The sequence below is a fragment of the Neocloeon triangulifer genome, unplaced genomic scaffold, assembly GCF_031216515.1.
Source record: "Neocloeon triangulifer isolate White Clay Creek 2 clone unplaced genomic scaffold, ASM3121651v1 ptg000003l, whole genome shotgun sequence".
Classification (NCBI taxonomy): domain Eukaryota; kingdom Metazoa; phylum Arthropoda; class Insecta; order Ephemeroptera; family Baetidae; genus Neocloeon; species Neocloeon triangulifer.
In genome coordinates this window covers 2,682,797-2,709,111 of record NW_026775546.1, presented here as the reverse complement: position 1 = coordinate 2,709,111, position 26,315 = coordinate 2,682,797, and the positions used below count along the sequence as shown (strand labels likewise).

The window sequence follows — 26,315 nt, the reverse complement described above, 5'->3', positions numbered from 1 at the left end:
ATTTTGTAATAAAAAGTTTCCCATATTATTTTTTACCAATGAAGAAAGTAGACGATTTTTGATCAAAATTATCATTTATTTCTGAATCAGCACAAAATTTTTATTACATAATTATCTAATTTAACTTACAATGTAAATATAACAACTTGTATGAGATTCATTTTAAGCGTCACACATTTCTATGCACAACAAAGAGATATCGCTTGAGTATGTCTGTATTTTTGTATTTCAAAATCATGTGACTAGAACTTGTTCACTTGCAGGCTGGATGGACTGAGCACCATTTCTTTGGTCGAACATCTCCCTGCAAATTTATTAAGAAAAAATAGAAAATTTTGATACTGCAAGAAGTTGAGCATAACTTACATTTTTGTTTAGACTGATCTGCTCCTAATCTCAGTTCAACGCTTCCCTCTGTGGAGGTCAAATTTTTTTTCAATAAAATTTCTAGTTTGTAATAGGTAATTTTAATTTTAAAAAATTAAACGGATCTGAATTAAAAAAATCCATGGTGTTATTTTATGCTTATTTAGTGATTAAATTATAATAAAAATTTTATTAAAAAAAAAATTAACTTCAAATATCCAATTTAATTCAAAAATAAAATTATTCAGAAATATATTTTAAATTAATTTATACAAAAGTCTACTTAAAAAAGTGCCAAAATATTATTAAATAGTTTTTTTGAAATCAAAAATAATTTATAAATGAATCTTTTCTATACTGTCTTTGTTATTTTAATTTTAAAATAATTTTTTATTGTAATTTAACTACCTGAGGGAGCTGATGGTGCGTGGAGGGGTGCAGGGGATGGTGTGGGCGCCAGACTGGAGCTGCGGTGGTGCGTCATGACACCCTCCTTGGTGTTTTTCTGCGGCCGCCACAGCACCGTGTACACCTTGGGCGCGAACAGACACGCCAGCTGCACCAGGGCGCTCAGGGACAGAGAGATGGACAGGGTCAACGCCCTGACGGAGTGACTCGAGCTGACCACGTAGAGAGGAACAAAGGCCAGCCACAGTAGGGCCGTCGTGTAGTTGGTGAAGGCCACGGCCCTCGCCTCGTTGAACCCGCCGGGGGCTTTTCTCGTTTTGATGGCGTACACAGTTGAGGCGGCCACCAGGGTCAAAGGGTACGCCAGCGCCACCAAATAGGCGTGATCCGAGTCTAAGCCGGCACAAACCTGCACAAAATTTAGTTAAACAAAAAATGAACAGAAATTTTTGTTTTAATTTAAGGAATTTAAGTCAAAAATAAAAAAAATAAGAACTTGTATAACACGGTTTTCTAAATTCTAATTGATTTTGAAAAAAAAAAATTAGAAGAAAAGAAATTATTTGTTCATTTTTCTAATTAATTTTTAAAAATTTATGAAACTCTCACCAATAATCTTGATCCCTTGTTAGGGTGCACATGGACGGCAGTTGGGGGCGCCAGGAGAAGCCAGATGAAGAGGATGACAGCTTCGACGGAGGTCATGGCGGCCACGAGCACCAACTGTGCCTCTGGACTGGTGAACCTTGCCTTGTGGTTCGCTTTTTGGCCAAAAATGCGCGCCACCCTGCTTGTCTTGGCCAGAATGGCGGCGTAACAGAGAGTGTGGCAAAAGCCAAGCAGAAATCGGAAGGCGCCGCACGGAAATGGCGCCGGGTGCGCAAAGGCGGCCAGGAAGGTCAGGAGAAAGGAAGCGGCAATGCCGGCCAGCAGCAGCCAACTCAGTTCCCGACCAGACGCTTTTATCACAGGAGTGTGTCCAAACCTAAAGAAAACGCACCTGCAACAGAAGATTTAAATTTAAAGTTTTCTCTGTGTTTTAAATTGATTAAATGCAATAGTTTTGTTTATTTCATTGCTTTATTCAAATTTGATGTGTATGAAATGAATTTAAATAAAAAATTAGCGGTATGAAAATATTAAGGGGGGATTGAATTAATAAAAAAATATTGAAAATTAATTATGAAGTTATTTTAATTTAAAAAATTAATTTTCTTTTGTTTCGTTTGCAAAAACAATAACGATGACGTTTAAGTAGGTTTTTTGTTCTCACCCAACAAAGGCAGTCATAATGAGTCCAAAGGACGCAATGACCATGGCTGTAAGTGAGCTGGCGCTGTAAGGGTCCAACACGGACAATGGAATGGGCACACACTTGCTCAACAAAGGGTCAGGCATGGTCCCCATATCACAGTCTTGGCACAATGAAGGGCCCAACTGGATTTGGTAGCGGCTGCAGCGACTGCAGGTCCAGCAACAGACATCATTGGACTGAAAAATTTTGACGAAATTTGTAAATTAACAATTAATTTTTTTCTTTGATTTACATCTTTGACTAGAATCTGGTGTTCTCCACACTGAGGACTGCAGCTGTGTTTGTCTCCCAATGCCAAAAACGGAACTGCCGACTCGTCCAGGTGCAGCTGAGGACCTCCCTCTGAGGTCACTTCAATAAAAATTTCACCCATATTTAATTTTATAAATTGGTGCAATTTTTTTCCTTACAAGAAAAATTACCAACCACCTTCCACATGTGGTTGGTCGGACCTTCGTAGGCGTAACTCAGGATGGAGTACCTTGGAGGTCCATCTCTGCCATCCATAAATCGAAAGGGTTGACCACCTTCATCTGTGTAGAGAACATTAATCAAATTTTCATATTTGTTCACTTTTTAATTATACCCATGAAGGTGATGTTTTTCAGAGCGTTCAAGAACCCTTCCTCGTTGAGGTGTGTCATTTCAGGGCAGATTCCCGGCTTACCTTCGCACAGCTCCTGATGCAGTTTGTGCAGAGCGTGGGCGACGGCGTAAACCGCGTCCCTTATGAAGTGCAGATAATTCTGCTGGCGATAGTTGACCAGGTGCGTCAAACCTTTTTCAGGGTTCGGGTCGCAAGTGGAGGCGTTGCACTTAAACAATTCCTCCCAGGTGGCGTTGAACCAAGGGTTCACCTGGCTGTGATTGCTCGGACGCAGACTCTCGATGTACTCGTCGAAACCGCGCAACTCTCGCGCCAAAGGTTGCACGGCCACTGCATTTTTCACAGGGTTGGCTCTGAAAAATGAAGATTTCATCAAATCAAACAGAATTCTTAACCAATCAGCAGATTAAAAAATTCTATAGATCTATTAACTAAATTACTTTTTGGTCAAATAAGTAACCAATACTTTGCTTGGTCTCAAAAGTATAACTATTTAATTTTTATTTTAATATAAGCGAAACTACTGAATTAGTTCAACTCAAGTTATTGTAAATTTTTATTGAATACAAATATCAATTTTCTATTTTGAATTAAAATAAAATTTCTTAAGAGAATTGAATTAAAAACTTTTAATTTTAATTAATTAATTTTCCTCCATTTAAAAAGAAAAATTGTGGCTTGTCTATATAAAATTTTGAGAGTAAATTTAAAAAAAAGTTTTAAATATTCATTCTTTTATCAACTCCCATTTGTGTCCATTTGGAGTATCACATTGAATTTAATTTCGATTGCACCCATAAATAAATTAAGCGAACATGCACAAATAATTTGATTTGGAACTGACCCGGAGTCGTCAAGTCGGCGCCACGAGTCGGAGCTGATCCAGACGAGCTCGCTGGCCTGCTTGTTGGCTTTGGCGTAGCGCAGCAGGCGGTGCGCCGAAGCCTTTTCGGCGAACACAACCACCACGCGCAGATGTTTGCGCTTCAGGATGTCCAGCATGGCCTCCTCGATGTCGGTGTCGTGGGCGCTCTCGCGCTCAATGCGCCGCTCCACCGAAAAACACACGCTGTAGTTTGCAGCCAGCGACATCAGCATCTCGTATCCGTGCTTCCCGTACTCCGTGTTTGAATAAATCACTGCCGCCCTCTGCCACTTAAAGTGTCTGACAAGAGCCAATTAAAAAACAGCTTATTAAAAAAGAAAACACTATAAATCATCATTTTTTTAGGAAGCCACAAGAAAGCGCATGTAAAAAGGAGAGAAACATTAAAAAAATAAGATTTTTTTATTTTGAATTCAATTTACACTGTCAATTTTAAAATTCCTATAAATAATTAAATAATTCCAGTTTAAAAAAGTCTTTTGCAAAAAAAATTTATTGTGATTAATTACTAAAAACCAAAACTTTTCTGCTTTAAAGAAGTGAAGAGCTTGAAGATACCAAAAGTCAAATGATCTTATTAAATGGTTGTAGAGTTTATAAAAAAATCTTAAATTAAACTTCCATTACTAAATTTTGAATTGTTGTAAAATGTTTGTAACCATGAATGGATTGATTTTAGCAACAAAAAATAAAAATATAGCAGCATTTAACTAAAAAGTTTAACTATTTTCAACTGAATTTATTCCTTAAGCCCTTTCATTAAAGTTCTTAAATGTGGCACAAAAAATAACTCGTATCTTTCAAATATAAGAGCCCCTGAAAAAATTGAGATAGGCAATTCGCAATGCTTTAACGAGGCGCATGTTGCATAGATTTATTTTACAGTTTCAATTAATAAGAGTGATTAAAAATTGTAAAAGGCATCAAAGGAATTAAAAAAAAAGTAAAATAACAAGCTTACTTCTTCAATCTTCAAGTAAATAAAAAAAAAATTGTTCAAATTTTCTTCTCTTTCCTTTAAAATTGAGATTAACTAAATTTTTTTGGTCCTTAAAATTGTATCGAAGCCGCTTCGTGTGTGGTTTTATTTTCAAAATTTCAGTCGAAGCCTGTTATAAAAGTGACGGGGGTGTTGCGTGTTTGCTTTAGGGGCCCGAAATAAAAAAGACTGATGGCCGTTTTGTTTACCTGAGAATCTCGAGCATGGCGTGCGCCTGGTTCACATCACTGGGCACCGTGCGGAAGAAGTAGGGGAACTTTTCTTTGTTGCTGAGAGCCGGTGACGTGGACAGGTAGCTGATCTGCGGCACCCCGAACAGCTTCAACAGGGTCGCCACCTGGATGGACACGGAGCTGCTCTGGCCGCCGATCACGGCCACGATGCGCTCCAAGTTGGAATCGTAGTACTCGGGCGCTTTGCCATCCGAGCACCGGTACTCGGGCTCCTCAGAGTGGTGCGCATTGTTGTGCGCGATGAATCCTAACAAACAAAGCAAGGAGACAAATGATTGAAAAATTTTAGAACTTTACTGCAAAAATATGCCTAAATTATAAATTTCGCAATCATTTACTTCGGATATCAAATTTTCCTGATATCTTAATTGGAGTCTTTTAAAAATTAATTTCTTTAAAAGTCAAAATTTGGTATGAATTTCATTCTTTAAAGTTATGCTTTGCTTGCACAGGTTCTGAAAAACCACGAAATTTGCTTGAAATTTGCGATCATGTTCGAAAAATAAATTTAGAAATAATACAAATTTAAAGTTGAAAGCACAATAAAGCTATAAATAACACTCAGTGTGATTTTTTTATAAAATAAAATTTTTTTATGTCTTATATTTTTCAAATAACATAAATTCATTGTTACAGTAAAAAAATTACTTAAATAATTTAAAAATAAATAAATAAAATGAAAAAAGTCATTTTCCAGCAGTCGTATAGTTCTTAGCTAGTTATTAGGGTAAAGAAGGGTAAAGCTCCGTAAAAAAATTACAACCACCATCAACATACAGACTCTTGTGTCTTTTTGGGGTAAAAAGGGCGCATAAGGGGATATGCCATTCAAAGCCCCTACAGGCGCGTATAAAGTCCCCTTGATGGGTCTTTCTCCTCTTACTTCCAGAGCGGCCTTAATAAAGAGTAATAGTTACGACGCAACCCAGCCTAAACTCGAAATAATTAGCAATCGATCTGCCGCTCGGCTGCAATAAAACACCCGCTTCAGGGATAAAATTTAATTATCTTCGCCCTTCTTGTGCGGCTCAGTGTCGCACATCTTGCCTCTGGAGAGAACATTTTTCTGCGCAGCTAATTGCGGCTGCGAGGCGCATCAGAAATAGATTCGCAATTTGAGTGCCGACGAAATTTTAATGGGCGCTCTCGAGCCGAATAAAATTATGAGCTGTCTCGTTCGTCAAGAATTAACGATTAAAATTTTCAACACAAATAATTTTCCTGGCGATAAAACTTTTTAATTTATTTTTTTGTCGCTCTTTAGTTCATTTTGACAGTAAATCATTGCGAATTATTTTATTTTGAATTTCTTTTCAAATATTTGACACAAAAAGCGAATTTTTTTGGGCTGTTCATGAAAGACATTTTTGCTGTGCAGGATTTTTCACATCTACTACATATTGCGACTGTTTAACAATAGATAATAATTTTTTCGTTGCAAACTTTACACTTATGAAAAATTTGTTGTAAATTTTTTGTAAAAAAATTCTTTATTAAATCTTTAAAGTGCCTTAACTGACTTCTTGAAAATCTTTGATAAAATTTAAAAAATAAATTCAAAAATGCATGAATTTTTCTTCAATTGACTTGGACAAAAACAGGCTTAATACAAAGGACTGTTTGCTTCAAAAAACCGACTTTCCTTTGGGCTTTTTCACCTAATATTTGAGCAAAAAAGTCGCATTTTGTGGAAAATGAGGGACTTTTTGCCAGTCTTTCTCTGCAAATAATAAAAGCTTCTAATGAAAAGTTATTTGACTCTTTTATATTATTTTCTTTTTATGTCGAACAGATTTTATTTGATAAAAATGAAATTCAATTTGTTGCCGAACTCTACAAAAACTTCAAAGTGCTTCAAAGGAAAATCCTTTTTTGATGAGGAACAAATCGATATTCGAACACTAATATTAGCTTTTTCCCCTTTTTCTTTTATGGTATGGGGCGAACGTTCACTTTTTCCTGAATCGGGCTGAAACACCTTTTTCTCTCTCGCACACGCAACCCCCTATTTGATATAATGCCAAACTGCGGCATTTTTCTCGCCGAATGCGCAGAGCAATATCGGATATTGGTGCAGGGGCACTTCAAAAGATCTCCAAACCGTTTATCGCCGGATTAACACTCAGAAATTCCGAGTGCTTGAAAGTTTTAACAGAGAAAGTGGGGGAAAATCTTTTTGTTTTTCCATGTTCTGCATTGACTGACAGGAAAGAATATCGCTTTGTGCTTACTGCCTGGGAAAAATTGATGCACGTCATCAATATCTGTCAGAGGAAAATGATGGCCGGAGAAAATGGGAAAAGAAAATCCAGCAATAGACTCTTCTGCAAATCTCCCACGACTATGAAAAACGATCTCAAATGAAATTGATAGAAAACCTCTTACATAAATTTATACAGGAGCTTAGAAGGAAATCGTTGCCATTTTTCAAGGGAATAAATTATTATTTGCAGGAATATATATATCGATTTAAGTATTTTAATCAAATTTCAGTTGCTCCTGAAGTTTGACTTTACAAAAGGTGATATTGAAAATAAATCTCCTTAAATAATAACATTTTTTTTTAAAGAGCTTTAAAACGCAATTCAAAAAGATACTCAAATATGTTACTCTATAAATTTTAAATCCTATATAAAACTTCATTTTTGTTAATCCTGTTTTAATTTTTATCATCATCAGAAATTTATTAGACACTTTCGTGTACAACATAAACATACAGTATATCCAGATATAATACAATATAAAATTACATAGAATAATTTACTTTTTGTTTTTCTTTGCTATTTCAGACAAACTAAGATTATTTGCGCTACATTCAAATAAATGGTATAATCCCATTTTACATCCGCACTTTTCACATTCACAGTCATTATTTATATCAGTATGGAAAGTTTTATTTTTGCAGAGTATAAAGTGGAAACCGTGTACTGCGTATCTCGTTTTTACATGTCTGTTCGCAAAGTGCGCTTGTTTCCAGCTCGGGTTTGTCATTGCGGGAGTATCGTAAAATTGTGGATTAATTTCATTATTTTTGCGGAATTGGTTTTCCATAAATTTTAAATAACTTGCTGTCTCTGGGAGCTCAAATTTATTTTTTATATCGGTAATCAAGCAGCTTGTATCCGCCAACTTATATACCAGTCTAGATTTTGTGTATTTTGAGACCTGCAAGGCTCTTTTTAGGAATCGAGATTTGGCCGTATCGAGTTTATTTAGGTCCTGTAAAGTAAGGTGGGGCCATATTGCTTCGATTCCATATGTAGCGATCGGCTCAATGGCCAGTTCGAACAGTTTGAGCGCCGTGGAGAGCGAAGACTTGGGCAGAGCAGCAAATGTGGTGGAAGCGCAGATTGCTGCCTTTACTCTTTTATTGATGTGCTTAGAAAATGAGATGCCAGAGGATTGGAACGTTAAGCCAAGATATGAAAATTCGGAAACAAAATCAATTTTCTCATTTAGGACCGTCATCGAATCAGATTTTTTAAAACGACCTTTGCCTTTATATCTAAATTTCATGAGTTTACATTTCGGTAAATTGAGTTTCAAATTTTTATATTGTAGGCACTCCATGATATCAATCAGGGCAAGTTTCAGATCTTCCAGGTTGTCCGAGAAAATTGCCACATCGTCTGCGTAATATATTATTTTAATATTAGGATGCTTTTTCAATACTTCATTTAAATCTGCGATTCCCATGATAAAGAGGAACGGAGAGAGGCTGCCACCTTGCCTCACACCGTTTGATTGAGCAATTTGGTCAGAGAAGGAGATTCCATCATAAATTGTTAAAAAATTTAATTCAAGCATTTCGGCTAGTAAATTAAGTTCTTCTTTTGAGAATTTCTTGCTATTGATTAGTTTCTTGAAAACAACATCTCTGTCAATGGAATCAAATGCCTTGCGAACATCTAAAAACAGAGAGTATAGTGGCTTTTTGTTTTGATACACATTGTTATTAATTTCCTCGATTAAAAGTTTTATCGCTTGAATTGTGGATTTTCCTCTCATAAATCCGAACTGTGTTTCTGGGATGGTTTCTACCAGTTGTGAATATACACGATTTTTCATTACGCGGTCCAGCAGATTATACAAGGCGCAAGAAAGACTGATGCCCCTGTAATTGTTAGCATCTGAAATACTGCCTTTGCCTTTGAATAAAATTTTTAAATTAGAATTTTTCCATTCTTGCGGCATTTGACCTTTCATTAAGCACAAGTTAAAAAAGGCCGTAATCTCAGGCGCAAGAGACAGCCAAAGATTTTTTACTGTTTCATTTCTTAGAGAGTCTGGTCCAGGCGCCTTGCGATTTTTTAAACTTTTTATTGAGTATTCTACTTCAGCTTGCAGAATACATTTCACAGTTTCCGTGCCTTCATAATTTAGCAGCTTTTCTTTCAGTCCGAGAGACTGGTCAATTTTGAGCTGGCGCTCATTCAGAAGGGCCTCAAAGTGTGCCTCCCAAGTCTTTAATTCGATATCATTTGGCACTTCTTTCAAGCTTTTGTTTTTGAATTTCAAAAATTTATAACATTTTTCTTCAGCCTCTAAAATAATTTTATGATCTAATTTTTCTTGAAATTCGCTTTTCTTGGTTTTGCACAGCTTGCGGTACTCTTTTTTAGCCAGCGAAAAAATCTGCAACATTTCTCTTTTTTCCTCATCACATCCGAGCATAAAATTTTCAGAATCAATAAAATTTTTTAAGAAGTTGAGATCTTGTTTGTGGCAGTAGCAATGTGTATCAAACCACTCTTGGCTGGTACGTTGATAATTTTTTATTGGGACCTTGGACTCGCTGACCAGACTCAGAATATTTTCATGAAAGTGTACTAAGTCCTCGTTCTCTAAATTCTTTTGAAGTTTATTTTTGTACTCGGCAATTTTTAAATTCAAGAGGTCTACGTTAACAAAAGATTTTTCTGCAACATATTGATTTTTGGCACGGATTTTATTCATCAGTTGCAATTTAACTTCAATCTGCCTATTTATTTAATTTTTAATATTCATATTTTACAGTAATTTGTAAAATTAAAAAATGGGCCAAAGTGCCTTTTTTAATTTAAAAAAAAAAAATAACTAATATATAAATCAACTGCAAAAGGTTGGTAAAACCATTTTCTTTTCAGTGTGTACGAATTCTGAGTTTCCTCAATGATTTTTTTTATTGCGTCAAATTTTGTTTCTATGAATCACAAAAAGCCAATAATACATTATTAGAAAGATCAAAATCTGATTTTAAAAAAATCATAGGTCAGTATGGATTTATTTTAGAAAACAGAGATTCAAATAATTTAATTAGTCTAATTTCAAGAAAGTACTCCGGAACTTGAATAGATTTTTAATTTTCCTGGATATATAATAGGGCAAATTTTACGCCTAATTTTCAAACAAGACTCGAGTCAGATAGTATTTAATAAATTTTTTCCCCTAAAAATTTAACATATCATAGTTGATAATTTTTTTTCATAAGCTATAATGGGGTCATACCTTTGACAAAGTGCAGGGCCTGTTCCATGGCGTAGGCCGGGTTGTCGCACGAGTCGAAGGCGGCCACGCCGAGTCGCACCCCCGGCAACAAGTCGGGGTCGTCGTTGACCTGCTGCACGGTGAACAGCATGGCCTCCAGTGGCTGCAGCCCATCTTCCATCTGTCGACACACAGACAGAGACGCACACGTGCCAATTAAGCAGATTGAAATCGATCTGGCAAAAAGAGAGAGATGGAAAGAGTGGAGGAGAGACGGCCGGCCGGCCGGTAGTGCTAACAATGGCCCGAGACAAAACAAAGTGTGTTTTGCTCATTATGACTGAACACCAAGGACTAGCTAAAAAAATATACGAAAATCTGCTACCGGTACCTTATTCTAGACTGTTCGATTGCAAAAATTCCTTTTTTTATAATCAATTTCTTGTTCATTTAATTAAGTAATTTTTCCATTTAGTGCATTAAAAATATTTTTTAATCAAAAAGATTAGGAATCGTTACAAAAAAAAATTACTAATTTTTTAAGAATTTTTTGATGCTTAAATAAAATGTTTCTTATTTCTTGCTTGCAAAATATCTAACAAAATCTTTTTGGCGGAATTCATAGCATCCTAGTTCAATTTGAGTTTTCATAAAACGAAGGAATTTTAAATTCTTAAGATCAAAAATATCATTGTTATCATTAATTGTTCAAGGATGAGTTCAATTAAATAATTTTAAATTTTATCATCTCCTTGAGTGTCAAACTATCAATAAAAATTCCTGAGATTCAAAAATTTAAAAAAAGCCAAACGTGGTTTTTTTTTATACCAGCAAATGTCGTCTATAAAAATCCTCGACTACTCTCAAACCAGAATTGTAGTCTCCTGCTCTAAATATCGCCAAAAAACGGACTGTCAATAAAAATTCCTGAGATTGACAAATTTAAAAAAAACCAAACGTGGATTTTTTTATACCTGCAAATGTCGTCTATAAAAATCCTCGACTACTCTCAAACCAGAATTGTAGTCTCCTGCTCTAAATGTCGCCAAAAAATGGACTGTCAATAAAAATTCCTGAGATTCACAAATTTAAAAAAAACCAAACGTGGATTTTTTTATACCAGCAAATGTCGTCTATAAAAATCCTCGACTACTCTTAAACCAGAATTATAGTCTCCTGCTCTAAATGTCGCCAAAAAACGGACTATCAATAAAAATTCCTGAGATTCACAAATTTAAAAAAAACCAAACGTGGATTTTTTTATACCTGCAAATGTCGTCTATAAAAATCCTCGACTACTCTTAAACCAGAATTGTAGTCTCCTGCTCTAAATGTCGCCAAAAAACGGACTATCAATAAAAATTCCTGAGATTCACAAATTTAAAAAAAACCAAACGTGGATTTTTTTATACCAGCAAATGTCGTCTATAAAAATCCTCGACTACTCTTAAACCAGAATTATAGTCTCCTGCTCTAAATGTCGCCAAAAAACGGACTATCAATAAAAATTCCTGAGATTCACAAATTTAAAAAAAGCCAAACGTGGATTTTTTATACCTGCAAATGTCGTCTATAAAAATCCTCGACTACTCTTAAACCAGAATTGTAGTCTCCTGCTCTAAATGTCGCCAAAAAACGGACTATCAATAAAAATTCCTGAGATTCACAAATTTAAAAAAAGCCAAACGTGGATTTTTTTATACCAGCAAATGTCGTCTATAAAAATCCTCGACTACTCTCAAACCAGAATTATAGTCTCCTGCTCTAAATGTCGCCAAAAAACGGACTATCAATAAAAATTCCTGAGATTCACAAATTTAAAAAAAGCCAAACGTGGATTTTTTATACCTGCAAATGTCGTCTATAAAAATCCTCGACTACTCTTAAACCAGAATTATAGTCTCCTGCTCTAAATGTCGCCAAAAAACGGACTATCAATAAAAATTCCTGAGATTCACAAATTTAAAAAAAACCAAACGTGGATTTTTTTATACCTGCAAATGTCGTCTATAAAAATCCTCGACTACTCTCAAACCAGAATTGTAGTCTCCTGCTCTAAATGTCGCCAAAAAATGGACTGTCAATAAAAATTCCTGAGATTCACAAATTTAAAAAAAACCAAACGTGGATTTTTTTATACCAGCAAATGTCGTCTATAAAAATCCTCGACTACTCTTAAACCAGAATTATAGTCTCCTGCTCTAAATGTCGCCAAAAAACGGACTATCAATAAAAATTCCTGAGATTCACAAATTTAAAAAAAACCAAACGTGGATTTTTTTATACCTGCAAATGTCGTCTATAAAAATCCTCGACTACTCTCAAACCAGAATTGTAGTCTCCTGCTCTAAATGTCGCCAAAAAATGGACTGTCAATAAAAATTCCTGAGATTCACAAATTTAAAAAAAACCAAACGTGGATTTTTTTATACCAGCAAATGTCGTCTATAAAAATCCTCGACTACTCTTAAACCAGAATTGTAGTCTCCTGCTCTAAATGTCGCCAAAAAACGGACTATCAATAAAAATTCCTGAGATTCACAAATTTAAAAAAAGCCAAACGTGGATTTTTTATACCTGCAAATGTCGTCTATAAAAATCCTCGACTACTCTTAAACCAGAATTGTAGTCTCCTGCTCTAAATGTCGCCAAAAAACGGACTATCAATAAAAATTCCTGAGATTCACAAATTTAAAAAAAGCCAAACGTGGATTTTTTATACCTGCAAATGTCGTCTATAAAAATCCTCGACTACTCTTAAACCAGAATTGTAGTCTCCTGCTCTAAATGTCGCCAAAAAACGGACTATCAATAAAAATTCCTGAGATTCACAAATTTAAAAAAAGCCAAACGTGGATTTTTTTATACCAGCAAATGTCGTCTATAAAAATCCTCGACTACTCTCAAACCAGAATTATAGTCTCCTGCTCTAAATGTCGCCAAAAAACGGACTATCAATAAAAATTCCTGAGATTCACAAATTTAAAAAAAGCCAAACGTGGATTTTTTTATACCTGCAAATGTCGTCTATAAAAATCCTCGACTACTCTTAAACCAGAATTGTAGTCTCCTGCTCTAAATGTCGCCAAAAAACGGACTATCAATAAAAATTCCTGAGATTCACAAATTTAAAAAAAACCAAACGTGGATTTTTTTATACCAGCAAATGTCGTCTATAAAAATCCTCGACTACTCTTAAACCAGAATTATAGTCTCCTGCTCTAAATGTCGCCAAAAAACGGACTATCAATAAAAATTCCTGAGATTCACAAATTTAAAAAAAGCCAAACGTGGATTTTTTATACCTGCAAATGTCGTCTATAAAAATCCTCGACTACTCTTAAACCAGAATTGTAGTCTCCTGCTCTAAATGTCGCCAAAAAACGGACTATCAATAAAAATTCCTGAGATTCACAAATTTAAAAAAAGCCAAACGTGGATTTTTTTATACCTGCAAATGTCGTCTATAAAAATCCTCGACTACTCTCAAACCAGAATTGTAGTCTCCTGCTCTAAATGTCGCCAAAAAATGGACTGTCAATAAAAATTCCTGAGATTCACAAATTTAAAAAAAACCAAACGTGGATTTTTTTATACCAGCAAATGTCGTCTATAAAAATCCTCGACTACTCTTAAACCAGAATTATAGTCTCCTGCTCTAAATGTCGCCAAAAAATGGACTGTCAATAAAAATTCCTGAGATTCACAAATTTAAAAAAAACCAAACGTGGATTTTTTTATACCAGCAAATGTCGTCTATAAAAATCCTCGACTACTCTTAAACCAGAATTGTAGTCTCCTGCTCTAAATGTCGCCAAAAAACGGACTATCAATAAAAATTCCTGAGATTCACAAATTTAAAAAAAACCAAACGTGGATTTTTTTATACCAGCAAATGTCGTCTATAAAAATCCTCGACTACTCTTAAACCAGAATTATAGTCTCCTGCTCTAAATGTCGCCAAAAAACGGACTATCAATAAAAATTCCTGAGATTCACAAATTTAAAAAAAGCCAAACGTGGATTTTTTATACCTGCAAATGTCGTCTATAAAAATCCTCGACTACTCTTAAACCAGAATTGTAGTCTCCTGCTCTAAATGTCGCCAAAAAACGGACTATCAATAAAAATTCCTGAGATTCACAAATTTAAAAAAAGCCAAACGTGGATTTTTTTATACCAGCAAATGTCGTCTATAAAAATCCTCGACTACTCTCAAACCAGAATTATAGTCTCCTGCTCTAAATGTCGCCAAAAAACGGACTATCAATAAAAATTCCTGAGATTCACAAATTTAAAAAAAGCCAAACGTGGATTTTTTATACCTGCAAATGTCGTCTATAAAAATCCTCGACTACTCTTAAACCAGAATTATAGTCTCCTGCTCTAAATGTCGCCAAAAAACGGACTATCAATAAAAATTCCTGAGATTCACAAATTTAAAAAAAACCAAACGTGGATTTTTTTATACCTGCAAATGTCGTCTATAAAAATCCTCGACTACTCTCAAACCAGAATTGTAGTCTCCTGCTCTAAATGTCGCCAAAAAATGGACTGTCAATAAAAATTCCTGAGATTCACAAATTTAAAAAAAACCAAACGTGGATTTTTTTATACCTGCAAATGTCGTCTATAAAAATCCTCGACTACTCTTAAACCAGAATTATAGTCTCCTGCTCTAAATGTCGCCAAAAAACGGACTATCAATAAAAATTCCTGAGATTCACAAATTTAAAAAAAACCAAACGTGGATTTTTTTATACCTGCAAATGTCGTCTATAAAAATCCTCGACTACTCTTAAACCAGAATTGTAGTCTCCTGCTCTAAATGTCGCCAAAAAACGGACTATCAATAAAAATTCCTGAGATTCACAAATTTAAAAAAAACCAAACGTGGATTTTTTTATACCAGCAAATGTCGTCTATAAAAATCCTCGACTACTCTTAAACCAGAATTATAGTCTCCTGCTCTAAATGTCGCCAAAAAACGGACTATCAATAAAAATTCCTGAGATTCACAAATTTAAAAAAAACCAAACGTGGATTTTTTTATACCTGCAAATGTCGTCTACAAAAATCCTCGACTACTCTTAAACCAGAATTATAGTCTCCTGCTCTAAATGTCGCCAAAAAACGGACTATCAATAAAAATTCCTGAGATTCACAAATTTAAAAAAAGCCAAACGTGGATTTTTTATACCTGCAAATGTCGTCTATAAAAATCCTCAACTACTCTTAAACCAGAATTATAGTCTCCTGCTCTAAATTTCGCCAAAAAACGGACTATCGTGTCAACTTGTTCAAACAAATAAATTTTTTCTGTAAAAATTTTTCACATTTTTTTTAAACTATGGCATGGTTATATGAAAGACTGTTTTGTATTTTCTTTAAATGATCTTCTGAAGTACCAAAAAATTTGAAGATCGAAGCAAAAAAAAAAATTTAAAAGAAAGATCAATCAGTTTCGTTTTATAGTAATATATTTTCAGGGATATTTTGAAAAATAATCAAAGTTTATAATAATTTCTTAATGGAGTAAAAATCCTATTCATAAAAAAAGATATAATTCATCTGCTACTTTTATCAAAACATCACGTAATGGTCACATGCCGATTTTATGACGACAATTATTTGATTATGGATTAGGTCATTAAAACCGCATGAATCAAACCTTTTCCTGTATTTTTAATGAATTCAAAATTTTCAAGAGTTGTCATAAAAATTAATTAGTCGATCTTAGAGGCCACTTCAAAAATTGAAGTAAAATTTGAAGTTTATTATTAGCAAAGAAATCAATAAAATTGCAGCTGAATTTAACATGTACATTTTAAAATTCTCGTGAAAACTTCCCAAATAAACTTTTCATATAAAGTTTTTTAGAGCGGTTTTATTGCTTTTTTTAACAAAAAAAATTCAACTCAATATTTATGAATCAATTCTCAAACCAGAAATCTTTAATTTCGAAAACATATTTATTTTATTCGCATTGTGTATTCACTTTGTGGTGGAAAATTTAATGAATGGAGATTGAATTCATGACTAAAAAACAACTTTTTTGTGGAAGAGGAAGTTTGTATATTTTCCATTCAACTCTTTGAGCACAAAGCTTTGACTAAAAACCCAATTTCCTTTTCGCATTTGTCTCTCTTTCGGTGAAATAATTTCCGATCTCGCCCACTCGGGTAGACAGAGACGAATTGTGCAGTCGGGTCGCTCTCAGCACGAGACTTGTTGATTTTGGCGTGCGACTGCGACTGACTGACACTCAATTTTCCGAGACGCTACTCATCTCGCCTCTGCCTCGAATTTGCATAATGCGAATACTCGCGACCTCGGATATTACGTGTAATGCAATCATCCGGTCCACTAGCTTGGTCTCGCGCCTCTAAATATCAATGGAGCGAAAAGCTTTTACTACGAAAGCAAGGGGATGATGATGTGTCAAGATTATCACGAGAGTTTTGTTGTTTTTTCGCAGCAAAACGCGGTGCGCCGCACCGACCAACGGACGCGATCTGTGGCATGACACATCCACTTTAAGGGGAATTCGGCCCTCGCGTGGTTCTCCGGTGTCCCCTGTATAATTTCATCATCAAGCAGCGTCCGTCAGCAGAAAAAGGGAGAGTTTCATTTCTCGGCCACGCGCCCGACTGCCCAATTTTTTCCGCCCTGCGCTGACGGGGGCAGTTTTCGTTCCAACGTGAAACTCGATTTAAGGTTGGCGTGAGAAATGTTAAAAAAAAGTAAAGAAGCCCGAATACTAATTAAAGAAATCAATTTGTTGCTGAATGATTTTAATCCTTTTAAAAATAATTTCAAAGAAAGTTATATTAATACGGCATTTTTCTGAAATAATTCAATTTTGAGTGCTAATTTACGAATAAATAAATGGAAATAAAAATAATGGATGAAATAAACTTTTCAGGACAAAATTTGTCAGGTCCTTGCTAAAAAATAATAGTAAAAACAATTTCGAGTTACACTCTAAATTCAAAATAATTATAAATTATTTACTTTGAATTAAAATTTGGTATTGAATTCAAAATAATTATGTTTTAATTTTTGGCAGATAGCAACAAGCTTCATTTTTTTTTAGTAAAATAATATGAACATGTTGTAAGTGAATTTTATGTTTCATACCATGAACTCGGCTTAGCTGAAGATTCATCAAAAATTTTCAATTCTGTCAAATTAAGAACCTAAGTGTAAATTCAGATATATATTGAGTAAAATCATGGAAAATTTTTTAATTGGTTTTCAACAATAAGAACAAAAACTAATTTATAAGAGGAGTTAAATACAAACTTAATGAAATTGGTAATTTGGGAAAAATAACACAATAGGAAGTGAAATGTTTTGAATGATATCTATAAAAAAACCAAAACTTCCGTTTTAGTTTAACAATAGCGGTGATTAAGTATATTTAGAAAGAAACATACTTTGTAATCTGCTTAAAAATTGTATTATGACACGGTCTAAAACAGTGCTTCTTTCTAAATTTTCTTATTATCAGACTTGTGAAGGAAGTAATTAAAAATTATTACAAAAAAAATTACTAAAAAAAAATAAGTTTTTTGAACGGAAATTTCATTTGAAATTTATTTCTGATATCATAAACACGAAAATTATTAAATAAAATTTGATTGACACTACCAGGAAAAATAAGTAATACTGTCAGTTTGTGGAGAGCTAAAAATATTTCATTTTTAGGAAATTTACTCTCAAAATCCACATTAAGTTAGCAATTAAGTATGATAACCTATGAAAGTGCTATAACAAATATATATAAAAAAAAAACTTTGATGTTTTTCAGTAAAACTTTTAATTAGAGCTCTAAAATTGAGGTAATTTTAATAAAAATTAAAATGTATTAAATTTAAACATAAATTGTAAATAATAATTTTATAAACTAGGGCCATTGTTGTGAATAAAAAGTCCAAATAGTCATTGGAGTGCCTAAAAGAGTATTTAAACGACTCGAAAAACACAAAAATAATTAGTCAATTAGTCACAAATCAATCGTCAGCCGTGAAACTATTTGAACACTCAATGTGGAATGCAATAATACGGAAATAAAGTAATATTCTTAAGAAAGATTTTACGAGGTAAAATTTGAGGGTTTTTTTCTAAAATAATTCTACGACAAGAAAATTTTGTTAATCTCTACTTTCGATTTCAAGTTTGAATCAAAAATACTAATTAATTACAGGACAAACACAATGATCAAAATCAATGCACATTTAAAAAAGAGCAAAATTTCGGCGGTTTAATAATAAAGAATTGTTTTCGAACCTGCAGAGCTCCGCACCGTTCGCCATCAGGCCCCTTTCGATGAATGGGAAAAAAGGCGCCGATGACGAGTTCACCTTCAAGGTTGAGGAAGTTGTCCCTGGTCGTGGACGCTGCGGCGGCGGCAGCGGTGAGGAGGCCGAAGACGAGGAGCAGCTCCGGCCGCGGCGGCATGTCGCACGCTAATGCGCCGCTCCGATAAAAAGGCCCAATTGTCAACGGCGGCCTCCTTTCGGTGACGTCGGCGCCGCCCGCCCGCCACAGAACAAGTGACGTGTGGGGGTGATGCTCGTCTTTAGTGCGCACCGCCGGCAGGGTTATCTATCAGGGCAAACAGCGCGCCTGTCAATCGCGCAGGGAACGCAACACGTGGCACACGCGCCCCTATTTTTAACCCCTTCAGCCCATCGTCTTTTTGACGTGTTATTTGTTTAATTGCGCACTACCCTTTTTTCCTCCTCCGCAGATTCGCGATGCCGATTGTGTCTCTTTTTGTCTCCGAGAGAGATGGATAGATTGCGTGTCAAACAAGTGGAGCAAAAAGAAAAGACAGGGGCTGCTCTGGTGCGCGCACTCGCGAATTTCATCAAAACAAACTTTCCCGACCGGTTTGATTGCCTTGCTCAACTTTTGCAATTGGACAGAAGGAGGAAATAAGCTGTAGCAAATGAAAATTTTCTCATTAAGAAGTTTTCAAGCTCACTAAACTTTATATCACTTTTATGTTATATTCTTATTTTATAAAAAGCTTCAAGTTTTCTTGTTTTAAAGTGGATTGTAACCAGGCTTTTGCTAAGGGTTTCTTTTGCACACAAAGTGAAAGAAAAATGTTCTCACAAATGAAAAACTCTTTGGTTTCTTATCGAAAAAGGAAAAATAATTGAAATATTTAACAGATCCAATTACCAGGTAAAGAAAGCATTGAACGCAGATTAAATTTACACACTAAAAACTAAATAATTGAGAAAAAAAGCCAAAGTTTTATTTTAAACATACTCAAAGATTTTAAGTGCTTATAATTCAAATCCACTCACAAAAATAAAAAAATATTTTTACCGGTTTTTTCTTTATTTAATAGATCTAAAGATTTTTCTTGAAATTTGACCTTTCAAATGAGGGCTTGGTCATCCCCAATTTAACTGTGAATAAAACCGACAACTTGTGTTCTCAATTTTCCAATTTTGGTAAATTTCCAAATTAATAATTAATCCTGCCTTTTTTTTAAATGTCGCATAGCGTAATTATGATGGCTACAATCCACTTTAGCGATTCCAAATAAAGAAAGGCAGAAGCGCCACTGCCTTTGATGGATACCGCTGGTGTATATTTATTTGGGCCACAACGCACAACAGAGATGGGAATCAAACGATTCGGAGAAATAGGAACGCGCCTTTTATCTCTATTTCCAGATATTATTATATTATGCATGCGGCTTTGTTTTGTTATCTCCACTTGTTCCAAAATATTTACAGCCGAAATCAGGGTTTCATTCAAGGTTAGGCTGCGTGAAGATTGACTTCCTGTTGCCCCTATTGCAGCCAAGATATTGGCTAGTAGCAAGCCCACATCAATAATAATAGACTCTCAATTTTGGTTGAATAAATTGCAAATTCACCAAGAATCGATAAAAATTAAAAAAGCTAGAATTTTTTTCTCAACATAATTATCAAAAAGTATTTGGCAAAAATAGGCTTCAGATATATTCAAGCTTATTTAGCGTGAAAAAAATTAAATACTAATAATTTCAAAACACAAAATTCAACTATTTCCCAACATTTTCAAATATCATAAAAATTTTATGTCCTTTTCTCCTTATTTTCAGGAATTAAATTCATAGATGATGATGGAAAATCATAAATTACCCCATTCTCTGATTTAAACTTCTTAGATTAAAGATCTAATCTAATTTAGAAAAATCTCCCCTTGCATTAAAAAATTTAATACCTCAAAAACTGCACTGTGGTCAAAACACCAAGAAGCTCACCGGGGTAATTCAAATTGTAATTCTAAAATATATTTCAAAAATAGTTTTATAAATAAATCTTCTGAAAAATGCTTCTCACAATTCTTGCAAGAGACCCCAGTTAGGTCCGACCTTGACCTTGACCGGGAGGTGCACCTTCAATCCATCTCCGACGGACTCCATTTCTGTTCTCACAATTTTCACCACTTTGTCCACGTCGGCCATCCTGGCTTCATAGATTAACTCGTCGTGCATGTGCAGCAGCAAATGCGCCTCTACCCTTTGTGACCCCAGGGCTTCTTTGACTCTGGCCATTGCCTTCTTGGCCAGGTCTGCTGCTGACCCTTGCACAATGCTGTTGGCCGCGTTTCGAGCTAAATTAAGAAGCCGCACTCGTCCAAACATGGTGGTAACTTTTCCAGTTTTTCGACATTCTTGCTCGGCTGATTCTTTGAAGTCGAATAGTGCGGAGAGTTCAGCTTGTATGGATTCGTACAAGATGTGGACCTTATCTGCAGGGGCCTTCAGCTCCTCCTTCAGTCTGTCCACCCCCATGCCATACAAGAGACCATAGCAAATCTAGAATTTGAACAAAAATATTTATAAAACAAGATAAGATTTTAAACAAAGAAAAATTACCTGCTTTGCCTGCCTTCTCATTTCCTCGGTGACATTTTCAGTTTTGTTAATCCGACTGGCTAAATTAATGAAAACATCCTCGCCCGAGTTCAATAGGCCAGTTAAAAACTCGTCTCCACTGAGGTGCGCCATAAGTCGAAGTTCAATCTGGCTGTAGTCGGCTGAGATCAAGGTATGACCTGGACGGGCAACAAACATGCTTCGCAAACTCAGGTTGGATCCGTCCGGAAGGGCGAAGTCTCTCGGAACACTTTGCAAGTTGGGGTCGTGCATGTGTATCCGACCAGTTGCCACCAAAAAGTTGAACCGCGGGTGTAAAACAGATTTGTCTAAATTTTTCAAAACTGGTGCAACGGTCTGAAATTCATTTTATTTTTGATTAATTCACTGTAGCACTAATCATAACATCAAACCTACTGCATTTAAAACATGGTGGATTTTTCTATATTCTAATATAATCCGAGGGAGGGGATGTTTCTCCTCTAAAGCCTGGAGTGCCTCTTTAGAGGTTGACGGCTTGCACTTCGGCCCTCCTAACTTCAGTTTGTAATACACAATCTGAAATGAGTAGATGTTAATAATAGATTTCTGTTCGAATTCAATTAGTAATATACTTTTTTAATGTCGGAGCTCTTATTAGGATCAAAACTGCAGCCAGCTAAAGATATGGCTTTTCTCTGTAAATCTTTGAGGGCGTTTTCGAGTTTTGCTTCCAAAGCCATCCCTTCCGACTTGCTGACAGCAAACCCTCTTTGTTCACATCCGGCAATAACCTTCACAGCCTGCATGTCTATATCTAGGAATAACCTAAATTTAATTTTTTTTTTCTTTCAAATTACAGAAAATATAATATACCTGTCAAAATATGCATATATTTGTACGATTTAAGCCATCCCTGTAAATGAGAGCCGACTTTCAGGCACATTAAACTTTCCGTCACAGCCTCGTCGACAGATCGCGGACACAAATTCTGCCTGCTTAAATTTGACACAAAGCTTGTCCACTCAGGAAACATCCCTTGGACCTATCATAAAAATAATGTTAAAATATAATTCAAATATTTATATTTTATAAAATTACCACTTGTGCAAGAGAGTACGAAGGTTTGTCCGGATTCAAAATCCATGCTGCCAGAACTGGATCAAAAAGTTGGCAATCTATAGAATTGAAGTGGTCTAACAAAAGTCTTATTTTCGACACGGAATTATTCATCTGAATCTGGACTAGCCTGTTGCGAAGAAGTTGGGACAAAAATTCAAGTTGTTCTAAAAACAAAACAAAATGCAAGAAATAAAATTGATTTTAAAATTTTTCTCATTAATTGATTATTATACAACCTTTCAAGATGAGACAGAAGATAATTGTTTCACTAGCAACTTCACAGGCCAGGACAACTTGTTGGATTTTGTCATCCTGGCCAAGAGCCAAAGACAAGGACATCGTTTTGACCTGTTTTATCGTGTTGAGGAAATCCACCTGCAAATCCTTATTTACAGATATGACAGCCACCTTGTCAGCAATCTGCGGCTCTTCTTTGGCAGTTTCGACGCTTTCCATACTGTCATCAAAAGGGTCAGGACTGAGTTGGTCGATTTTGGCAGGGGTCCTGTGCGGTGTATTACAAGAAGCCTCAAGTACTGCAATTGCGTCTTCGATTTCATTCACTTGAGGGCTTTCCTGGCTGTAGACCTGCTGACTTCTCTGAGTGGCTTGGCTTCGGGGAGGTGTCTGAGTCAGAGACAACTGCCGACGCTGCTCCCAGTCGATGTTCTTCAAACCAAGTTCCTCTTGCATTAATTCTCTGGCTGCTTCAAGGATCAGAGTTGCAGCTTGGCGCTCGGAAAGGGTTCCCAAACCTTCTATAATTATTCCGAGCTGCACTTGATTCTCTTGTTCTGCACTGAAAATTTCATTTCTTGTATTGCCCTTTGGAGAAATTAGAATTCACTCACCTTCCAAACTTGGGCATGTTGGTCAAGATTCTTTCGATGACCTCGACACCACTTCTGGCCAAGTCCGAGACTCCTTCTATACCAGCTTGGTATAGGGCTCTGGCCTGTTGTCCATTCAATAGCTCAACTCTCATCAGGTCGCAGAGCTCAGGCAAAACTCCGAACTGGAGTCGTTGCTGCAGAGACTTCATAAGAGCTTCCATCAAGGTCCAACCTAATTGTTGGCAAAAAGCCTTGACTCGTCCTAAGAAAAAAAAGTTATTAATTTAAAAGTTCACAATTATGTTCCCAATTTATCTTAAAAATCGTCACTTTATTTTCATTTCTTACCAGCTTGCATTGCTGCCGAATGTTGGAGGCCCTGCATGGCACCTTTGGTAGTGTCAAACTTGGCTGAAACTTCAGATAGCGGCTTTTCCTGAATGAGATCCATCATTGCTAGAGCTTTGAAAAACCTTTGATGACGCTCCATCGTTGCCAACTAATCAAATGTACAAGTTATTGATTTATTTAAATCTGATTAGTGATTTTTTACTGATTCTTGATTTATGAAGGAAGAAGACTTTGCCATCATCATCCCAATAAAATTCTCTCTAACGCCGATCAATTCTGCAACCCTTTTGTACTCGGGTGGCAAAGAGTTGAAGACTTTCATCCAGTGCAGCCAGTCAAAAGAACCCCAGTCTCCACTGTACAGCGGTGTTGTCTGATGTCATAATATAATTTTAAAAAAGGTGAAAAGAATATAATATTTTTTTACCAGGTAACAAAGGTGGAGCTCCGTGTCAAGGGCAAAAGATTTCTGCGCCTTTTTCAACTCTTCGTACAACATTTTGGCGTCTTCCGGTCTTGCTCCAGCCGCAACACAAGCAGTACCAAGACGGGTCGGCTCAGAGGCCTCTTCCTTCTGTCGAACGTAACTCGACTGGCAGAGATCTTCCAAAATTTCCTCCAAGTCACTCTGAAGAACTTCGTTTTTGCCTTGGCCGTATAAAGTGGAGCCAAGAAAGGACAAAAGTTCCTGTTTGCTACTTGCCATACCTGGAAAATCATGGCAAAAGAAGCAATTTTTTTTTTTTAAAATAATAAAAAAAATTCCTTTTTGAAGAAAAATTACAATAAAATAGACACTGAAAATTTTGTTTTTCTCTATATCAATTATAATAATTTTTGTCAACCACTTAACAGTTGTTTTCTGTTTATTATTAGGAATCTGAACCAACCTGTAGATATAGCTTCGAGAAGGGCCCGCATGAGGTTGCCCCCGAGACTTGGCTCAACTCTGGACACCTCCTCAGAAACCAGTTTTTTTGCCAATGCAGTCATGCTGTTCGGAACGGCCAGAAAGCTCTCTCCACTTTTGACAACCCCCGTTCTTCCGGCTCGTCCCACCATCTGCAGGTACATCTGCCTGTCCAGTCTGTTGCCCATGCGAACAATGACCACGGAGGCAGGCAGGTTTACACCTGAGCAGAGGGTCGAGGTGGCCACCAGGATGCGCAGGCGGCCGCTTCTGAAGCCCTCCTCTACGACGGCCCTCTCGTCATCAGCCAATCCAGCATGGTGAAAAGCCACCCCAAAACAAACGCAGGAGCGCAGCTCTTTGCTGGGTGAACAGGCGTCTATCAAGGTTCGCATCTCCAAGGCAGCCGCCTCTGTTATTTGCTGCTGGATTCCTGTCGCCAACTCTTTACCACACAGGCCTCTACCTAAAATTAACCAAAATTGTAATGAAAACGGTTTATAATTTAATAAAAAAAAATTTTTGTTAATGTGAAACATTTAGTACTTATGTGGGAAATAAATGATATTTTTTTTAACTTTTTTTAGCAAATAATATAAAATAAATTCCATTCTCACCAACTCTTATGCTCTCCTTGGCAATTTTCACAGCCAGGTTTTCACAGTGCGCTTTGGTCATGCAGAATATGAGGACGGACATTCCATCGAGGACCTTCCTTACAGTAAGGTCAACCACATTTTCACAGTCATCCTAGATTTAAGTAAGTTGTTATTGATTGATATATGTATAAGAAATTTATTTAACCTTGACATTTATCAAAGGTTTGTAGTCCTCTATTTTTTCAAAGTTGTGTGAAAAGACGCTTTCCCCGACCAAAATTCTCTGCTCTAGGGACACCGGTCTGAAGTCAGTCTCGTACTTTTGGGCTCCGAGCCACTCGGCTAGTTCGACCAAGTTGCCTAGAGTGGCGGACATGCCGATGACCTGCACCTCAGCGCCTTTGAACTGCTTTAGAAATTTTATTTTCGAGAGCAGCATTTCCAAAATGTAGCCGCGACTGCGATCGGCCAGGGTGTGCAACTCGTCGGCCACCAAAAGGCCCAGGGAGGAAATCGAGCCTTCGGAGACAAGACGATTGATGAGCGAATTGGCCTTCTCAGTCACACAGATGGCCACATCGACCATGGAAAACGGACACGCTGAGGAATTTCCAGTAAAGGAAACAACCTTCACGCCGGTCCTGGCAAAGACAGCCTGCAAGAAAATTTCTATTCTAATAATTTACAATATAAATTTACTAAATACAACCGACTTGAGAGCACTTTTACTTATTAAATCTAAAAAAAAATATATATATATATATATAAAAATATAACTTTAAAATTTTTAAAACCACAGATATATTAGCTATAGGTAGACCATGACATGCTCACAAATTATTACCTTTAAATAATTGGTCTTCTCAGCAACCAAGGCCTTGAAAGGCAACACTATGACAACCTTCTTGCCCCTGCGGATGACAGTTTTTGCGGCGAGCAATTCAGCAACGAGACTTTTGCCTCCGGAAGTCGGAGCGGACAAGACCAAGTCGGACGTCTGCGTCCACACCCCTGGCAGTGCCATACACTCGGCCTGCCAAGCGAACATCTCGTCGATGCCCCTGTCACGATAAGCCTGATGACGAAAATATTAATGAAAATTTTTTACTTTGAAAAAATACATGCCTTGACAACACTTGGCGGCAAACCCCAAGCAGACAACTTGAGCCGCTCTCCGAGGTCCAGCTGCCCGAAACTGGACTCCAGGTCATCGTCGTCCATGGCCAGATACTTAAATCTTCAACTTTTCAACATTAAAATACGAGAAAATAATAATATTGTTTCACCGAAAGTCGAATTCACTATAAAATAAATGAGAAAACCTAGCAACCTGCAGCCGCCGAACTGCG

The 26,315-nt window shown here is 36.2% G+C and overlaps 2 protein-coding genes across 4 annotated transcripts; both read right to left on the bottom strand.

Moving 5' to 3' along the window:
* Positions 1–39: 39 nt before the first annotated feature.
* LOC132205752 (metabotropic glutamate receptor 2-like) lies at positions 40–18,881 on the bottom strand. The gene is made up of 12 exons (XM_059635016.1): positions 18,574–18,881; positions 10,303–10,462; positions 4,771–5,062; positions 3,541–3,861; positions 2,676–3,049; positions 2,500–2,622; positions 2,322–2,440; positions 2,048–2,265; positions 1,384–1,774; positions 775–1,183; positions 367–414; positions 40–304 (listed from the first exon to the last, which is right to left on the bottom strand). The coding sequence occupies exons 1-12, from the start codon at positions 18,742–18,744 to the stop codon at positions 243–245; spliced, it is 2,688 nt and encodes an 895-aa protein (XP_059490999.1). The 5' UTR covers positions 18,745–18,881; the 3' UTR covers positions 40–242.
* LOC132205751 (DNA polymerase theta) lies at positions 18,753–26,315 on the bottom strand. Of its 3 annotated transcripts, none has more exons than XM_059635014.1 (19): positions 26,297–26,315; positions 26,092–26,209; positions 25,811–26,041; positions 25,172–25,621; positions 24,985–25,117; positions 24,348–24,833; positions 23,885–24,165; positions 23,660–23,830; positions 23,455–23,605; positions 23,125–23,368; positions 22,510–23,072; positions 22,253–22,437; positions 22,028–22,196; positions 21,787–21,968; positions 21,590–21,730; positions 21,173–21,529; positions 20,634–21,112; positions 20,515–20,576; positions 18,753–18,891 (listed from the first exon to the last, which is right to left on the bottom strand). In XM_059635014.1, the coding sequence occupies exons 2-18, from the start codon at positions 26,185–26,187 to the stop codon at positions 20,564–20,566; spliced, it is 4,332 nt and encodes a 1,443-aa protein (XP_059490997.1). In that variant the 5' UTR covers positions 26,188–26,209; positions 26,297–26,315; the 3' UTR covers positions 18,753–18,891; positions 20,515–20,563. The 3 variants fall into 3 exon arrangements, with proteins under 3 accessions (XP_059490997.1, XP_059490998.1, XP_059490996.1); XM_059635015.1 differs by having other exon boundaries at positions 26,092–26,203; XM_059635013.1 differs by having other exon boundaries at positions 26,092–26,203; positions 26,253–26,308.

Coding starts and splice junctions, on each gene's coding strand:
- LOC132205752 (XM_059635016.1), bottom strand. CDS start 18,744: ATGCCGCCGCGGCCGGAGCTGCTCCTCGTCTTCGGCCTCCTCACCGCT. Junction 2,266..2,321: donor ACCAGATTCTAGTCAAAGAT/GTAAATCAAAGA, acceptor AAAATTTTTCAG/TCCAATGATGTCTGTTGCTG. Junction 415..774: donor CGCACCATCAGCTCCCTCAG/GTAGTTAAATTA, acceptor TGACCTCCACAG/AGGGAAGCGTTGAACTGAGA.
- LOC132205751 (XM_059635014.1), bottom strand. CDS start 26,187: ATGGACGACGATGACCTGGAGTCCAGTTTCGGGCAGCTGGACCTCGGA. Junction 25,118..25,171: donor AACCTTTGATAAATGTCAAG/GTTAAATAAATT, acceptor ACTTAAATCTAG/GATGACTGTGAAAATGTGGT. Junction 23,369..23,454: donor TTCGGCAGCAATGCAAGCTG/GTAAGAAATGAA, acceptor TTTTTTTCTTAG/GACGAGTCAAGGCTTTTTGC.